This window comes from Camelus bactrianus, chromosome 22 (genome assembly GCF_048773025.1).
Source record: "Camelus bactrianus isolate YW-2024 breed Bactrian camel chromosome 22, ASM4877302v1, whole genome shotgun sequence".
Lineage (NCBI taxonomy): Eukaryota > Metazoa > Chordata > Mammalia > Artiodactyla > Camelidae > Camelus > Camelus bactrianus.
This window is the reverse complement of record NC_133560.1, coordinates 18600677-18615468: the sequence shown is the minus strand read 5'-3', so window position 1 is coordinate 18615468 and position 14792 is coordinate 18600677. Positions and strand designations below refer to the sequence as shown.

At 37.3% G+C, this 14792-nt stretch overlaps 1 protein-coding gene across 2 annotated transcripts in view; it reads left to right on the top strand.

Moving 5' to 3' along the window:
• GABRG2 (gamma-aminobutyric acid type A receptor subunit gamma2) overlaps positions 1-14792 on the top strand; it is a 92979-nt gene that overhangs the window by 21278 nt on the left and 56909 nt on the right. The window contains exons 2-4 of one of the 2 annotated variants that reach the window (XM_010972231.3): positions 9086-9237; positions 10951-11018; positions 13322-13542. In XM_010972231.3, the coding sequence (XP_010970533.1) occupies positions 9086-9237; positions 10951-11018; positions 13322-13542 (441 nt within the window). Of the gene's footprint in view, positions 1-8646; positions 9238-10950; positions 11019-13321; positions 13543-14792 lie in introns of those variants that run through there. The other variant, XM_074350326.1, reaches the window with a different exon arrangement.

Below are 14792 nucleotides of genomic sequence, written 5' to 3'. Positions count from 1 at the left end.
GTTTTTATGGCTTTAAGTCAGAAACCACAGAGGTAAGGAATTGTTAGCATCTTGTGACCATACAGTTAAGCCATCTTTGGGTTGAAGTTGATACCGTGGAGGATAGAAGGGCGAGAGAGAAAAATCTAAGTATTTAAAAACACAGTTGAGAAGCCAAATCAAAGCGCCCTGAAGCTCATCCTACATCAAGCTTTACAATTATATGTGCCGGTCCCTCCCAGTTTAGTTTGAATGTTCTGATACTTGCAGTAAAATTCATCTTAGCTAGTACAACCCCCACAGACATTTATTTGATATGGGTTATTGGAGATTGCTAATAAACAGTTTGCATTTTTCATAATTGGAATATATACATCTGATAACTGACTCAGACAGACAGACACACTTACCAGCAGCTGTTGCCCTGGTTATCACAAAACTGAACTTATGAGCTAAGGGGGATCATAGTAAATAGAATGATTCACACAGAATCTCCACTTAGAATTGACCCCACCCTCTGTGCACAGGCGCATTGCTATGCATGGAGCACCTGCCCCCACAGGTTCTGCAGGGGTCTCCCACCTGTCCCCACTGGGAGATGCAGCTTCCCATGGGACCCTAACGGCTCCGTATGACAGAGCAGTGTGTGCCCCAGTGTTCCTGTCCAGTGAACCACAACGTTTCTGAATTCCCGGTCCTCCTGGACAGCACAGAGTGAAGTGTCCTCCGAGGGTCAGATTCTAAGTCCCCTGTGCCCTCTGAGGATAGATGCACTCCCCTACCATACCTGCTCCTGTAGTTTCTACCAAAGCCATCTTCTGCAGCGGCTGGAGGACATCCTTTGAAACGAACTAGCTTATGCCTCAGCCTTGCAGTGTGCACTACTTTCCAAGCCATGGAAGAAAGGGTCTCAGTGAGGCAGCTGATCACATCCCGTAAGTGAAGTTAGGAGCTCTGCTGTCATTCCTCAGTGTGGGGAGATCAAATCGCTGGTATCTGCAGTGACAAGCTTATGAAATTCGAACGTTATTAACTTCATGCTGAGGTGCCATACTTTTATTGATCTCAGGCATAAACTGATTTAATGTCCTAAGGGAAAATGAGCTGGAGCAACCATTTGTTTTAGATGATCTTATTATTTTTTTGATGAATGTTCCGTAGCAGATTCTTGGGTCTCCATTCCTTTTTTTAAAGCCTTGCAGCATAATGCTTAAACCATTTTGGTTTTGGCCAACTACGCCTGTTGGTAAATATCATTGTTTTTCTTCATTTGTAAAATGGAGAGAATGATAGGAATATCAGTATTTTGAAGATGAAGTGGGAGAAGGTATATGAAGTCTTTAAGGTTATCCCTACAACATAGTAAACACTTAATAGTAGCCATTGTTGGTGTTAAAATTTATCTTAGGAAAACTAGTGAGTAGGGGATAAAAGATTCCTTCCACAAATTTTAATTATAAATTCCATGTATTCATGGAGTTTATAGTCTAGTAATGGAAACAGACAGTAAGTCAGTGAACACACATTGTAACAATGCTATGGCGCAGTCAAGGGACTGGCTAGAACATATAAAGGATGCGGTGGGTGACAGAGATAGACTAAACAGTAAGGAAAGACCGACCTCTATGAGGAAGGTGATTTTTGTGTTGGAAATTGAAAGGTAAGAAGGAATAAGCCATGCCCGATATTGGTTTGGGAAGTGGAGAGAAGAAAAGATTGTAGGCAAAGGAAAATGTATATTCTTTGTTTATGATGCCAAACACCAGTGGATTTGAAGATACCCAAATGAAAAGACAAATGTTTTTATTATTTGTCACCCAAATGTTTGCTGTTATATAACTTGGGGAGCATACAACGACTAGATTTTTCCTTCCCACAAAACTTAGAACTGTATTGAATCTATGGAGATCTGAAATAACCTGGATATAAATCTCAACTTGCATAAACTGCATGATTAGTCTTCACAGTGGCAAATGTCCAAAATAAGTACCAAAATTCAAATATTTAAAATCTTCTGTCTCATCGAGAGCAATCTCTCATCGAGCATCTATTCATTTTTTTTTCAAATTCAGTATTTGTTTTTAAAAGCCACTTTTTTCCTAAACAAAATGGATTTTTGCTTCTCATCATAAACATGAACTTATTACATATTTGTAATCATGCATAAATTTAAATCATGCATAAAACTGTATAAAGATGAAAATAAAAATGAATAATCTAATTTAACGTGGAGACTCAGAGTCAGGAGAGCTAAAGTAGGAACCTGGGAACCTGTGTGGTTTGTTTTTTTAAGAGCCCATCCCATCGTGCGTACACACACACACACGCGAGAGGGAGCACGCCTTGCTTAAACACTCTGTGACTGAGATTCTCAAATTTTAGTATGCATATAAATCACTTGAAGATCTTGCTAAAAGAAAAAGAAAAGATTCTGATTCAGGACTCTGGGTGATACCCAGGGTTGTACGTTTCTAGAAATTGCCAGGAAATTCTCATGCTGCTGGCCCAAGGCCCTGGGTCAGATGGCTTTCTAACAATTTTTTGAAAGCTTTTAAAGTGAAAACTTTACAGCCTTTTCTGGCACTGTCTTTCAGAAATTTACAGCCTTTCCTGGCACTGTCTTTAGGAAATTATCACTTTCAGAAGTTATCCAAAAAAAAAAAAAACAAACAAGGTTTTCATTATGTTAATATAAGAGTAATGTTAACTTCAGTCCCTTACCTTTTAAAAATTGTGTTTAGTCTATTAAAGGGCACAAGAAGGAATAATCACTTCTAAAGGCCATTACATTTAGATAGGTGCCTTTAGCTAGAAGTTCAAGTTTGTTTGCTCTCAGCCCACTCAACTGTTAAGTCAATTTCCTTGAATCATTATCAGTCTGTTTCTGCCCAAGCATTCTCATGGAGCTCACAATTCTACAGAATGCCTTACTGAGTGGTCAGACTTAATTATCCCTAGATAGTCCACCTATAAGCAAGGAGGTCTTGACTCCAAAGAATTCTACAGAAACAGCCAATTTTGAATGAGAGTGTTTCTTTTTTCTTTGCTTTTTTTTTTTTTTTTTAACAAATCTGGAAACAATCCCAGAAGATGCATCAGCCCCGTTAGTTTAGAGCTCAGCTGCAAACACTCTAGAGAATAAAAACTTCATTTATTTATAATGTGGGGGCTCATTATTTTTCTTCCTGGATAACATCTGTTTTTAGTTCTTCTTGGCCTATATTAGACCAAAGTCTGGAAGCAGCTCCCTGTCGATTCAGGTTTTGGCTGTGAGGTTGGAAACGATTACCAGTCTGCTTTCAGGGCTGTGTGTCAGGCACCGTGCTAAGCACTGAATAAACATTATGTTAACCTTGCACAAAAATGTGATGTGAAAACTAGTCTTAACTCTATTTTAAAGATGAGAACACTGTGAACTTTATCAAGGTTAAATAACGTGCCCAAGGTCATAAAAATAGTGTCGGGCAAGACAGGAATCCAGAAGGCAAACCTGATACTTCTAACTACCAAGAACATTCTCTTAATTTTTCTGCTCTATTTTACCTCTTTATGACTAAGTACACTTCTTGAGGTATGACCAAATCTGTCCCTGACACTTTTGTTTTAATTGAAATATATTTGATTTATAATGTTGTGCTAGTTTCCTGTGTACAGCATAGTGATTCAGTTATACATAGATGTTTTTATATATTTTTCATTATAGGTTATTGCAGGATACTAGATATAGTTTCCTGTGCTATACAGTAGGACCTTATTTTATATATAGTAGTGTGTATCTGCTAATCCCAAACTCCTAATTTATTCCCCCCATTCCCCTTTGGCAACCATAAGTTTGTTTTCTATGTCTGTGAGTCTATTTCTGTTTTGTAAATAAGTTCATTTTTATGATTTATTTAGATTCCATATATACATGATATCCTGTGATATTTGTCTTTCTCTTCATGGCTTAATGTCACTTAATATGATAATCTCTAGGTCCATCCATGTTGCTACAAATGGCATTATTTCATTCTTTATGGCTAAGTAGTATTCCATTGTGTGTGTGTGTGTGTGTGTGTGTGTGTGTGTGTTGGTACACACAACATCTTTATCCATTCATCTTTCAATGGGCATTTAGGTTGTTCCCATATCTTGTCTATTATATATAGTGTTGCTATGAACATTGGGGTGCATGTATCTTTTTGAATTAGAGTTTCCTCTGGATATATGCCCAAGAGTGGGATTGCTAGATCATGTGGTAAGTCTACTTTTAGTTTTTTTAAGGAATCCCCATACTGTTTTCCATAATGGCTACACCAAACTACGTTCCAACCAACAGTGTAGGAGGGTTCCCTTTTCTCCACACCCTCTCCAACATTTATCATTTGTGAACTTTTTAACAATTGCCATTCTGACTGGTGTGAGGTGATGCCTTATTGTGGTTTTGATTTGCATTTCTTTGATAATTAGTGATATTGAGTATTTTTTCATGTCCCTGTTGGCCATCTGTATATCTTCTTTGGAGAAATGTCTGTTTAGGTCTTCTGCCCATTTTTAATTGGGGTGTTTAGTTTTTTTGTTTCTGAGTTGTATGACCTGTTTGTATATTCTGGAAATTAAGCCTCTGTCAGTTGCATCTTTTGCAAATATTTTCTCTTAGTTCATAGGTTTTCTTTTTGTTTTGTTTACGATTTCCTTTATGTGCAAAAGCTTATTAAGTTTAATTAAGTTCCATTTGTTTATTTTTGCTTTTATTTCTATTGCTTTAGTAGACTGATCTAGGAAAACATTGCTACAATTTATGTCAGAGAATATTTTGCCTATGTTTGCTTCTAGGAGATTGATGGTGTCCTGTCTTATGTTTAAGTCTTTAAGCCATTTTGAGTTTATTTTTGTATATGGAGTGAGGGAGTGTTCTAACTTCATTGATTTACATGCAGCTGTCCAGCTTTCCCAACATCATTTGCTGAAGAGACTCTCTTTTCTCCATTGTATATTCTTTTGTCCTTTGTCAAAGATCAATTGACCCTGGGTGTATGGGTTTATTTCTGGGCTCTCTATTCTGTTCCATTGATCCGTATGTCTGTTTTTGTGCCAATACCATGCTGTTTTGATTACTATAGCTCTGTAGTATTGTCTGAAGTCTGGGAGGGTTATGACTCCAGCTTTGTTCTTTTTCTTCTGGGTCTTTTGTGATTCCATATAAATTTTAGGATAATTTGTTCTAGTTCTGTGAAAAATGTCCTGGCTGGTTTGATAGGGATTGCATTAAATCTGTAGATTGCTTTGAGTAGCATGGTTATTTTATCAATATTAATTCTTCCAACCCATGAGCTGGGATATTGTTCTATTTCTTTAATTCACCTGTAATTTCCTTTATCGTTGTTTTATAGTTCTCAGCATATAAGTCTTTTACCATCTTGGTCAGGTTTAATCCTAAGTGTTTTATTTTTTTGATGCAATTTTAAAAGGATTTTTTTTTCACTTTTTCTTTCTGAAATTTCATTGTTAGTGTAAAGAAATGCAACAGATTTTTGTATGTTAATCTTGTATCCTGCCACCTTGCTTAATTTGTTTATCAGCTCTAGTATTTTTCGTGTATAGTCTTTAGGGTTTTCTATATATTCTATCATGCATCCTCATATAGTGGCAGTTTTACCTCTTCTCTTGCAATTTGGGTCCCTTTTATTTCTTGTATGATTGCTGTGGCAGGGGCTTGCAATACTATGCTGAGTAGGAGTGACAGTGAACATCTCTGTCTTGTTCCAGATTTTAATGGGAAGGCTTTCAGCTTTTCACCGCTGAGCACTCTGTTGGCTGTGGGTTTGTCATTTATAGTTTTTATTATGTTGAGACATGTCCCCTCTGTACCCACTTTGGTGAGTCTTTATCATAAGTGGGTGTTGAATGTTATCAGGCACTTTTACTGCATCTATTGAGAGGATTTTTTTTTTTTTGTCCTTTGTCTTGTTGATGTGGTGTATCACACTGATTGATTTCCATATGTTGAACCAGTCTTGTGACCCTGGGATGAATTGACTTGATAATGGTGTATGATCCTTATGTGTTGTTGGATTCTGTTTGCTAACATTTTGTTGAGAATTTTTGTATCTATATTCATCAGAGATACTGGCCTGTAATTTTCTTTTTTGGTAGTGTCTTTGTCTTGTCTTGGTATCAGAGTGAGGGTGGCTTCATAGAATGAGTTTGGGAGTGTTCCCCTCTCTTCAGTCTTTTGGAAGAGTTGGAAAAGGATTGGTATAAGTTCTTGCATGTTTGGTGGAATTTCCCAGTGAAGCCATCTGGTGCTGAACTTGTGTTTGCAGGGAATTGTTGTTGTTGTTGTTGTTGTTGTTGTTGTTACTATTATTACAGATTCTATTTCACTTCTAGTGATTGGTCTGTTCATATTATCTATTTCTTCTTGATTTAGTTTTGGTAGACTGTATGTTTCTAGAAATGTGTCCATTTCATCTAGGTTGTCCAATTTTTTGGCATAAAGTTGTTTATAGTGTTCTATTGTTTTTTATATTTTTGTAGTATTGGTTATCACTTCTCCTTTTTCCTTTCTTATTTTATTTGCATCCTCTCTCTTTTCTTCTTGGTGAGCCTCACCAGAGGTTTGTGATTTTGGTTACTCTTTCAAGAAACCAGCTCTTGGTTTGACTGATTTCTTTCTTTCTTTTTCTTCTTTTTTTAAATCTCTTATTTTATTTATTTCCCCTTCAATCTTACTATTTCTTTTGTTCTGCTGATTTTAGTTTTCGTTTATTCTCTAATTCTTTAAGTTGGCAAGTTAAGTTGTTTGAGATTTTTCTTGGTCTTTGAGGAAGGCCTGTATTGCTATGAACTTTGCTTGTCACTGACCTTGTTATGTGAAATCTATTTGATTATTGTTTTGGCTTCTAATAGCTGATGACTAAGAGAATTATTTGGGCAATTCTGGAAGGTAGTACTAATGCTAAGAAGCATCTTTTATCTTTTCAATTAATGTATTTTTCTTCAGAATCTGCCCGAAAACAGTAACAATGATAATATGGCACCATCGTGCTTGGATTATTTGTTAGTATAGGGAGGTGATATGAACAAGCATACCAAATGATTTAAATACTCCCTTTCCTTAAAGAAACTGTAATAGGATGCACTTGTCTGAGGAAGGGAGGGAGGGAGGAAGAGAGGCAGGGGTGAGAGAGGCGGGGAGAGGAAGGAAGAGGTTGAAGAGCTTTTTTGAAAAGACACTTTGCATGAACAGTTTAAACAGTGATAAAATATTATGATGAAACCCAGTGGGTCAGCTACATTCTTTTCTCAATGAGTTATTGGAGAGATTTGAAAATTTCTTTGTCACAGAACTTCTGTTTTCTTAAACAAGTAAGATTTAGGTCATAGGATTAGAACTCTATTAGATAGAGTTCATCAGTGCTCTAGAGAAATGAGGAATTGAGGCTTAAGAGGAATTTTCCTAGCCGAGATCTAGTCTCTGCTTGCATTGAGGTATTTCTCTCTGAGAGCTGGTTGCAGCTTTGGCCATCCTACTGTACAAACCTTCTATGGGTGCTCTGTGAAATTCAGAAAAAAATTTTAAGGTCTTTTGCTAACTTACGTGCAAGATGTAAGACTGGCTATGTTAGGTTTTCTGCAAATGTGTGGCTCAGGCATTATGTTTCCTATTTCTAAAGCTTTAAAGGAATAAAAAGATTACTTGCTTACTAAGTTGAACCATCCCAGTGATTACTTTTAAAACTTCATCTCCCATCCTCATTCTCAAACCAGATTAATCACAATCACATAATCAGCTTTCTTCTATGATATTTACTCAACGGTCTACTTATCTATACATACACATGTATATACATATATGCATATACATCTATCTTGATGATTGAGTATGATTGAGTATAATTGAAGAAAGGTGATAAATATGGTTTGAGAATACACATATCTATTCAGGGCACTGACAGGAGGCACTGATTTGATTTCTGACAAGATTCACTTTTACTGTATCTTTGAGAAAATAAACTGAATTCAATGAGGATGGTGATGAGAAGTTTATATTTCAAGTTAGTAATTATTTATTTCACCATAAATAGCAAAAGTAAACAATATTTACTGAGTAGTGATAAAAATGAAAATGGCAGTTTTTGCCAGGTTTTGTATTGCCCCTAGATCTGGAAAATAGAATCCTTCTGTGTATGGGAGGGATCTGGGGGAGGGATATGAAACTTGGGGCAGGGAAGGGGCAAACTGTAGGAAATTCTAATATCCTGCCAAAATCAGCCTTAACTTCTGGTCCAGTTGTGGGGATTTTTGACAGGTTTTGGCATAGAAAACTGAATCACAGAATGTTCTGTTGCTTTTTCATCATTCAAAATAGGTAACTTCGCTTCTATGACTGTACAGCATTAGATTAGTATGAGTTTCCAGCTTGGGCACTTTTGCTATAATAAAGAGTGGTTTAAAGTCTGCAGCTACATCTTTCTTCATAGTACAGGGTTCTTAACAATCAAAGATAAATGAACCGCCCTTGCCTTTCAGCACAAGTGAGGGGGAAAAAAAAATACACATACACACACCCTGGAGGAAGGAATGGCAGCAAGACTGAGCCCTCCTTAGTAGTTCAATTGAGGGGAGAGAGACTTCTCTGTCGGTTTGTGGGAGTGAATCTAATTACCAGTGTCTTACTTTCATTAATAGGTTGGAGCAAGTTAACTTCTCAAAGGAGGAAGAAATAGACATTATGCCTGAACTCCTAGACTGAATTACGATCATTTAAGTGTGGCTTTCCCAAAAATAGGATTTTTTTTTTTTTTTTTAGTAAGTCTTTTGTGAAGTTGGGCAGGTGGCCAGGAAGAACACCAACTACCAAAAAGCCAAAAATAACTGATAAAACATGTATATTTATAGACGGGAGGACAGAGCATTCTGGAAAACTGAAGAGTATATTTTAATAGATTTTAATGTACCTCAGTCAAATTTAATTAGCTAGACTAACCCTCAGCTGAGAATTTTGACTGGAATCCACCTCTGCCATCCTGTTTCACTTCTCCTTTTCCACCAGTGGTCTGGGAGTAAACGTCAACTTAGGTGGGGTCAACATGTTTCTTGACCGATATTTTTGTTTTCTTAGCCTCACTAGCCAAAAATCTGATGATGACTATGAAGATTACGCTTCTAACAAAACATGGGTCTTGACTCCAAAAGTTCCAGAGGGCGATGTCACTGTCATCTTAAACAACCTTCTGGAAGGATATGACAATAAACTGCGACCTGATATAGGAGGTACGTGAAGGCCTTTTGTGACGTGGGTTACGCCGAGACAAACATGGCTGCCACGTCAGAAGGAAACACCAGCACATTTCAACAACCAGAAGGGTGTAAATAATACTTCCCACTGTATGTTGTTAAAATAAAGAAGGTGTAAATAGCATTTAGGCTTTGGAGTAGAAGGGACATTAAGTTCAAAATGAAGAAAGATGATGTTCAAGTGAGCGTCAGAGCTAGAAATTTTAATTTTCCTAGACATCACAGACAAAGACTATATATAGAAGGAAATAGTCTAAATTTCTTTATGAAGCAACATCAGAAATCACCAGGATTCAATCCCCAGTTCCTCCATTTAAAAAAGCAAATAAGCAAAAACCTCATTAGCCATCCCCAACAAAATAAAATAAGGTGGGACACTGTAGTTCAGTGGTAGAACCCATGCCTAGCATGCATGAGGTCCTGGGTTCAATCCCCAGTACCTCCGTTAAAAAGAAGTAAATAAATAAAAACCTAATTACCCACCCTCCAACAAAAAAAATTTTTTTAAGATTAAAAAAACCAAGTAAATCATAGTAAAGAAAAGACATACTGCTTACCTATAGCTTTGTAACAAACAACCACAAAATCTCATCTAAGCTCAGCTGGGTTAGGGACCCTCATTTAGGAAAGCTGTGCTCTCATTCCACTCCTGGGACCAGCAGACTAGCTGGGGATGTCCTTCTTGTGACAGTAGCAAGGAGAGAGAAAATAGAAGCTCACAAGGCTTGATGCTTAGAATTAGAACTAGCATAGTCACTTTTGTCCATATATTATTAGCCAATGCAAGTCAGACGGTCAGTCTCAGTGTTCAGGGGCAGAGATGCAGCCTCACGGATGTGAAGGCCAGGGTGTAGACGCAGGGAGGAGTGGAGAATGCAACCCACTGGAGGGAATCAGAGCATGGCACTTCACGGAAAATGGATAAAGATGAGAGAAATGTGCTTGCTGAATCGAAGCCCAGAGTATTATGAATCCTTGTTCATTAAATGTTAAATGAAAATGGAGCACATTCATTAGGTCATAGATGTAACACTACATGACTTTTAATATCAGTCCTCTTTGACAAATAGGTGTGTATTGGGTTTCCATATGGTTTCCTCATATTATTTGATGAGTCACAGAATTCATTAAATCCTTGAGGAAGATTGATTTTTGTGTTGGCTGGAGATGGATGAGGATGAAGTGGTCATAAAAGGAATCAACAGGGAGCAGTGTTTCAAAAACAGTTCATAATCCTTGTTGCTTTTTATGTCTATTTCATGTTTCTAATGCATATTGTTTTCTAGGTCGCTATGTAGTTATTTTTTTCCATATGGGCCAAGTCAGGTTATAGCACCCGAATGGATTGTAGAGCATGAAGGAAAACATAATAAAATTCAGGATATCTGAGAGAAGGATGAAGAAAATCTGATCAGTGTTTTCTTAGTTAGTCATCTTTATATAGTCTTAAAAAGATAATCAGTATCAAATCTCTGCTCTGCTTAGCTATTACGTTTCCCTGCTTACAAGGAAATACTTATTTGAAAACAAACAGCTATTTAAATATAGTGAATTAGTCACTAGCACTAAATTAGTTGTGAGTAAATCACTTCTCAGGTAGCAAAATAAATCTCTTTCTCAAATAACAAGGACTGAAACGTTAAAATATTATGCTTCTCCATATGCACATATTTCTGTTTCTCTTTGCAGTGAAACCAACATTAATCCACACAGACATGTATGTGAATAGCATTGGTCCAGTGAACGCTATCAACATGGTAAGTTTCTAATGCTTTTTGTTGATCTTATTAGCATATTAGAGAGGGAATGTGGTATCATGGAAATAGCAAGGAATATTCCAACAATAACAAAAAAAAAAATGGAAGGGAGAGAGAATCTTTCAGATCTTTTTTTCTCTCTTGTGACATAAATATAATTAGTTTTAGTGATTGTTATGAAAATTACATGTATGTATAAAACTATATGTATAAAACTAACGTGTGTAAAATGCTGTAATTTTAAGATTCAACAATCATTACTTCCTTGGTAGGTACTCCCTACTACAAAATGAAACCTAGCTCTCTACTACATCTTAGAATATTGATTTGTTTCAAATCAAAATTGTTTCTCAGAGGAAATAGTGCATTAGATGTAACAGTAAATGTAACTTTGCTCTTCTATAAAGCTTTCTATTCAAATCTGACATAAGAAACTGGACGGAAGTCTATATAGAATAGAACAGAGTCCAGTAGAACATACTGTAACGTAACATAACATGGCATAATGTACCCTAACATAGAATAGCATAGCGATATTATAACTTTAAAATAGTGTTTACCAAGCAAGCAGTAAGGACACCGGGCTGAGTCAGAGAGACAGATGAGAAACTTCCATTACTGCTCAATAAAGGATACTGACACCTGCATGCTCCTTGCAAGTAAGCTGCTTGTTGACCCATTAACAAACGCCAGCATGTTTCTTCTTCACAATTAAAATTCTCAGAATAGTTAGCATTCTGATGCAAGATATAAAGCAGCAGCAGCAGGCAGCTGTATATGTAGTCTATTTAACCACAGGACTTGGAATTTCAGGCACACTAGTGTCCAGAACCACTGTCCCCAGATCAATTTATGAAATACTAGTTGAGAGAATCTTAAAGCTTGTGTGTGTGTGTTTGCCAAATGTAGATTAGAAGTTACTGAGTTACTGTGTTTACTGGCACATCACTAATTAGTTGATAAAAGAATTTCATGGAACAGTTTCCGCTCTCATTACGTGGGGGCTGCACGTATGGAGTTAAACAGCAAACAAGGTGGTATGACCTGCCCCAGTGGAAGTGTAGTCGGTTACTGTGAGATACTGGGGCAGGAGGCACAAGGAAGTAATCCAGGACAATGCAAATGAGGCAAAGAAAGAAGATTCTAGTCTGATCCTGACAGGCTGCTTTTCTTGGGCAAATAAATAATCTCCCTGTTTTTCTGTGTTCATTATAAACGGTGGTGGGTTGAGGGGATCAGACTAAGAAATGTGGATGACTCTCCTACGAACACTGGGGGTTCTTTAATTTTCTCATTTATAGATATGATTAAAATCAGGTTATCAAATGATGCTACGTAATATCTAAATATGATAGCCAAATGAGATCTTGAGTGTTCTGACTCCAGGTCTAAATGACATCACACTTTCTTCTCTTCGATGAAAGTCAGTCACTCGCAGCTTAAATACGTGCAGGGAGGATTCATTACACTCATTTATCATCATAGCATTTTCTGAATACGCTTTGTGATAGAGATTAGTACAGTCATAAAGATTCTCTTTTAATTGGTTCATTTCCTCTTGTTTAGAAAAAAAAATGACATCAACTGTAATAGTAAAACATAAAGACAGTTACCTTGCTTTGGGTGTGTGCTGTCTGCCAGACCCGGCACAGAGCGCCTTATGTGTCTTCCCCTTTGTTTCCGTCCTCACCCTACCTGACAAGGAAGAGTCTGGAGGAGCCTCACTTTTGTGTGTGTGTGTGTGTGAGGCAGCTGAGCCTCCAGAGCTCCAGGTTAGGACTGTTTTGAGTTTTCTGGACTTTCTTTCACTCTATAGCAGTGATTCTGAACGTGGGTGGTTGATTTCCTCAAGAGACAATTGGCGCTGTCTGGGAATACTTTTAGTTGTCACGATTGAGGGTGGGGTTTGGTGCTACTGGTTCCCAGTAGGTAGAGGCTAGGAATACTTAGCAAATATCCTAAAATACACAAGACAGCCCTCACAACAGAGAGTTAGCTGGCCCAGAATAACAGGAGAAACTCTGCTCTATAAATACCGAATGCAAACGGCTGTATCAGGGTGATGATCTTTTGCCAGGAATCACTTAGACAGGTCTGTTTTCTCACAATATCATCGTCTTGTCTATGAAAGATGGGTGAGTCTCCTTAGCAAAGCTTTTGCTTCCTTTTGGACTATTCGAAGCCAGAGTAGCTTTGCTTTTTGTATTAGCCATGAGAACATAAATGATAAATCCAAACAGATGCTCTATTATACAGTCCTGCTATATTAAAGATGTTCCATTTCATCTTTTTCTTTAAAACAGGAATATACAATTGATATATTTTTTGCCCAAACATGGTATGACCGACGTCTGAAATTTAACAGCACCATTAAAGTCCTCCGATTGAACAGCAACATGGTGGGGAAAATCTGGATTCCAGACACTTTCTTCAGAAACTCCAAAAAGGCCGACGCACACTGGATAACCACTCCCAATAGGATGCTGAGGATTTGGAATGATGGTCGAGTGCTCTACACCTTAAGGTATTCTTTTGGAAAAGGAAAGAAGTGATTGCTGGGGATGAAACAAAGATCAACTATATTTTCCTCTCTCTCTTTTTGTAAAATCTTTTTTTTTTTATTGAAGTTTATAGTCAGTTTACAATGTGTCAATTTCTGGTGTACAGCCTAATGTTTCAGTCAGACATACACATACATATATTTGTTTTCATATTCTTTTTTTCATTATAGGCTACTAAAAGATATTGAATATAGTTCCCTGTGCTCTACAAAAGAAACTTGTTGTTTATCTATCTTATAGATAGTTAATATTTGCAAATCATAGTCTCTTAAAACAAAAAGAAAAAAAGATGTCAAGCCTGCGTCAGAGCTGGCATGCTTGATCTAAATAGTACGAGATGCTATGCAATTAGCTTTTCTTTCTGTTGTCAATGAGCCTATTCAAAGGACTAGACAAAGGTAAAACCTCGTTTATGGCCGATGTGAGAACTCTGCTTTCTCACAGGGACACGGAATTTCCCTTGCATTCCTAAGACCCCCTGGCCTTTACACCAATCTTGGCTTTTGTGTGTGTCCTGCTACTTTAAAATATGGACACTAACCCCACAGTCAGTCATCCTTAGGACCACCGGTTCTTACGTTTGGGAGTGTTTCCGTCTCCAAGGAAACCACTGCTAACGGAGGATTTCTGATGTGGAAATTCCTGTACATCCTTCTTTCTAGCTGCACAATGGCAAGTAACTAGAATGACTTCCATCTCCCAGCACCCACTACAGTGATAGGCTGTTTGACTTAATTTTTTTTTTTTTTTGCTCTTTTGGGAAGAGATATTTTGGGGGAAAACTTGAAGGAGGCCTCTTTTCTATTCTGAACTTAAATATTAAGTAACGTTTGACAGGTTTTCTTCTTCAATTACTTTATGCCATTATCTTATTAGCGCTTACTGATTACATGCATTTAAAATATTTTTACATCTAAGTTTCTCATTGGTGAGAGCATATTATTAAATCAACATAATACTGCGTAGACTTAAGAATCAGGCAAACCTGGCTTTATTAGCTCTATGTCAGACTGTCTGTATTAGAGCCGTTCTCCAGGATTCCTGCAAGAGAGGCAGCTCCTCATGGGACGTACAGCACTGGGGGCAGCTGTCTGGTAGCAGGGGTCTTGGTGCTAGGAGAATCTCAAATTTTTATTTGGTTAGGAAGTTTGGTATTTTTACTTGGATACATTTTCATTTAGAGGAATTAGGTGAAAATTGGTGAAGATTTATT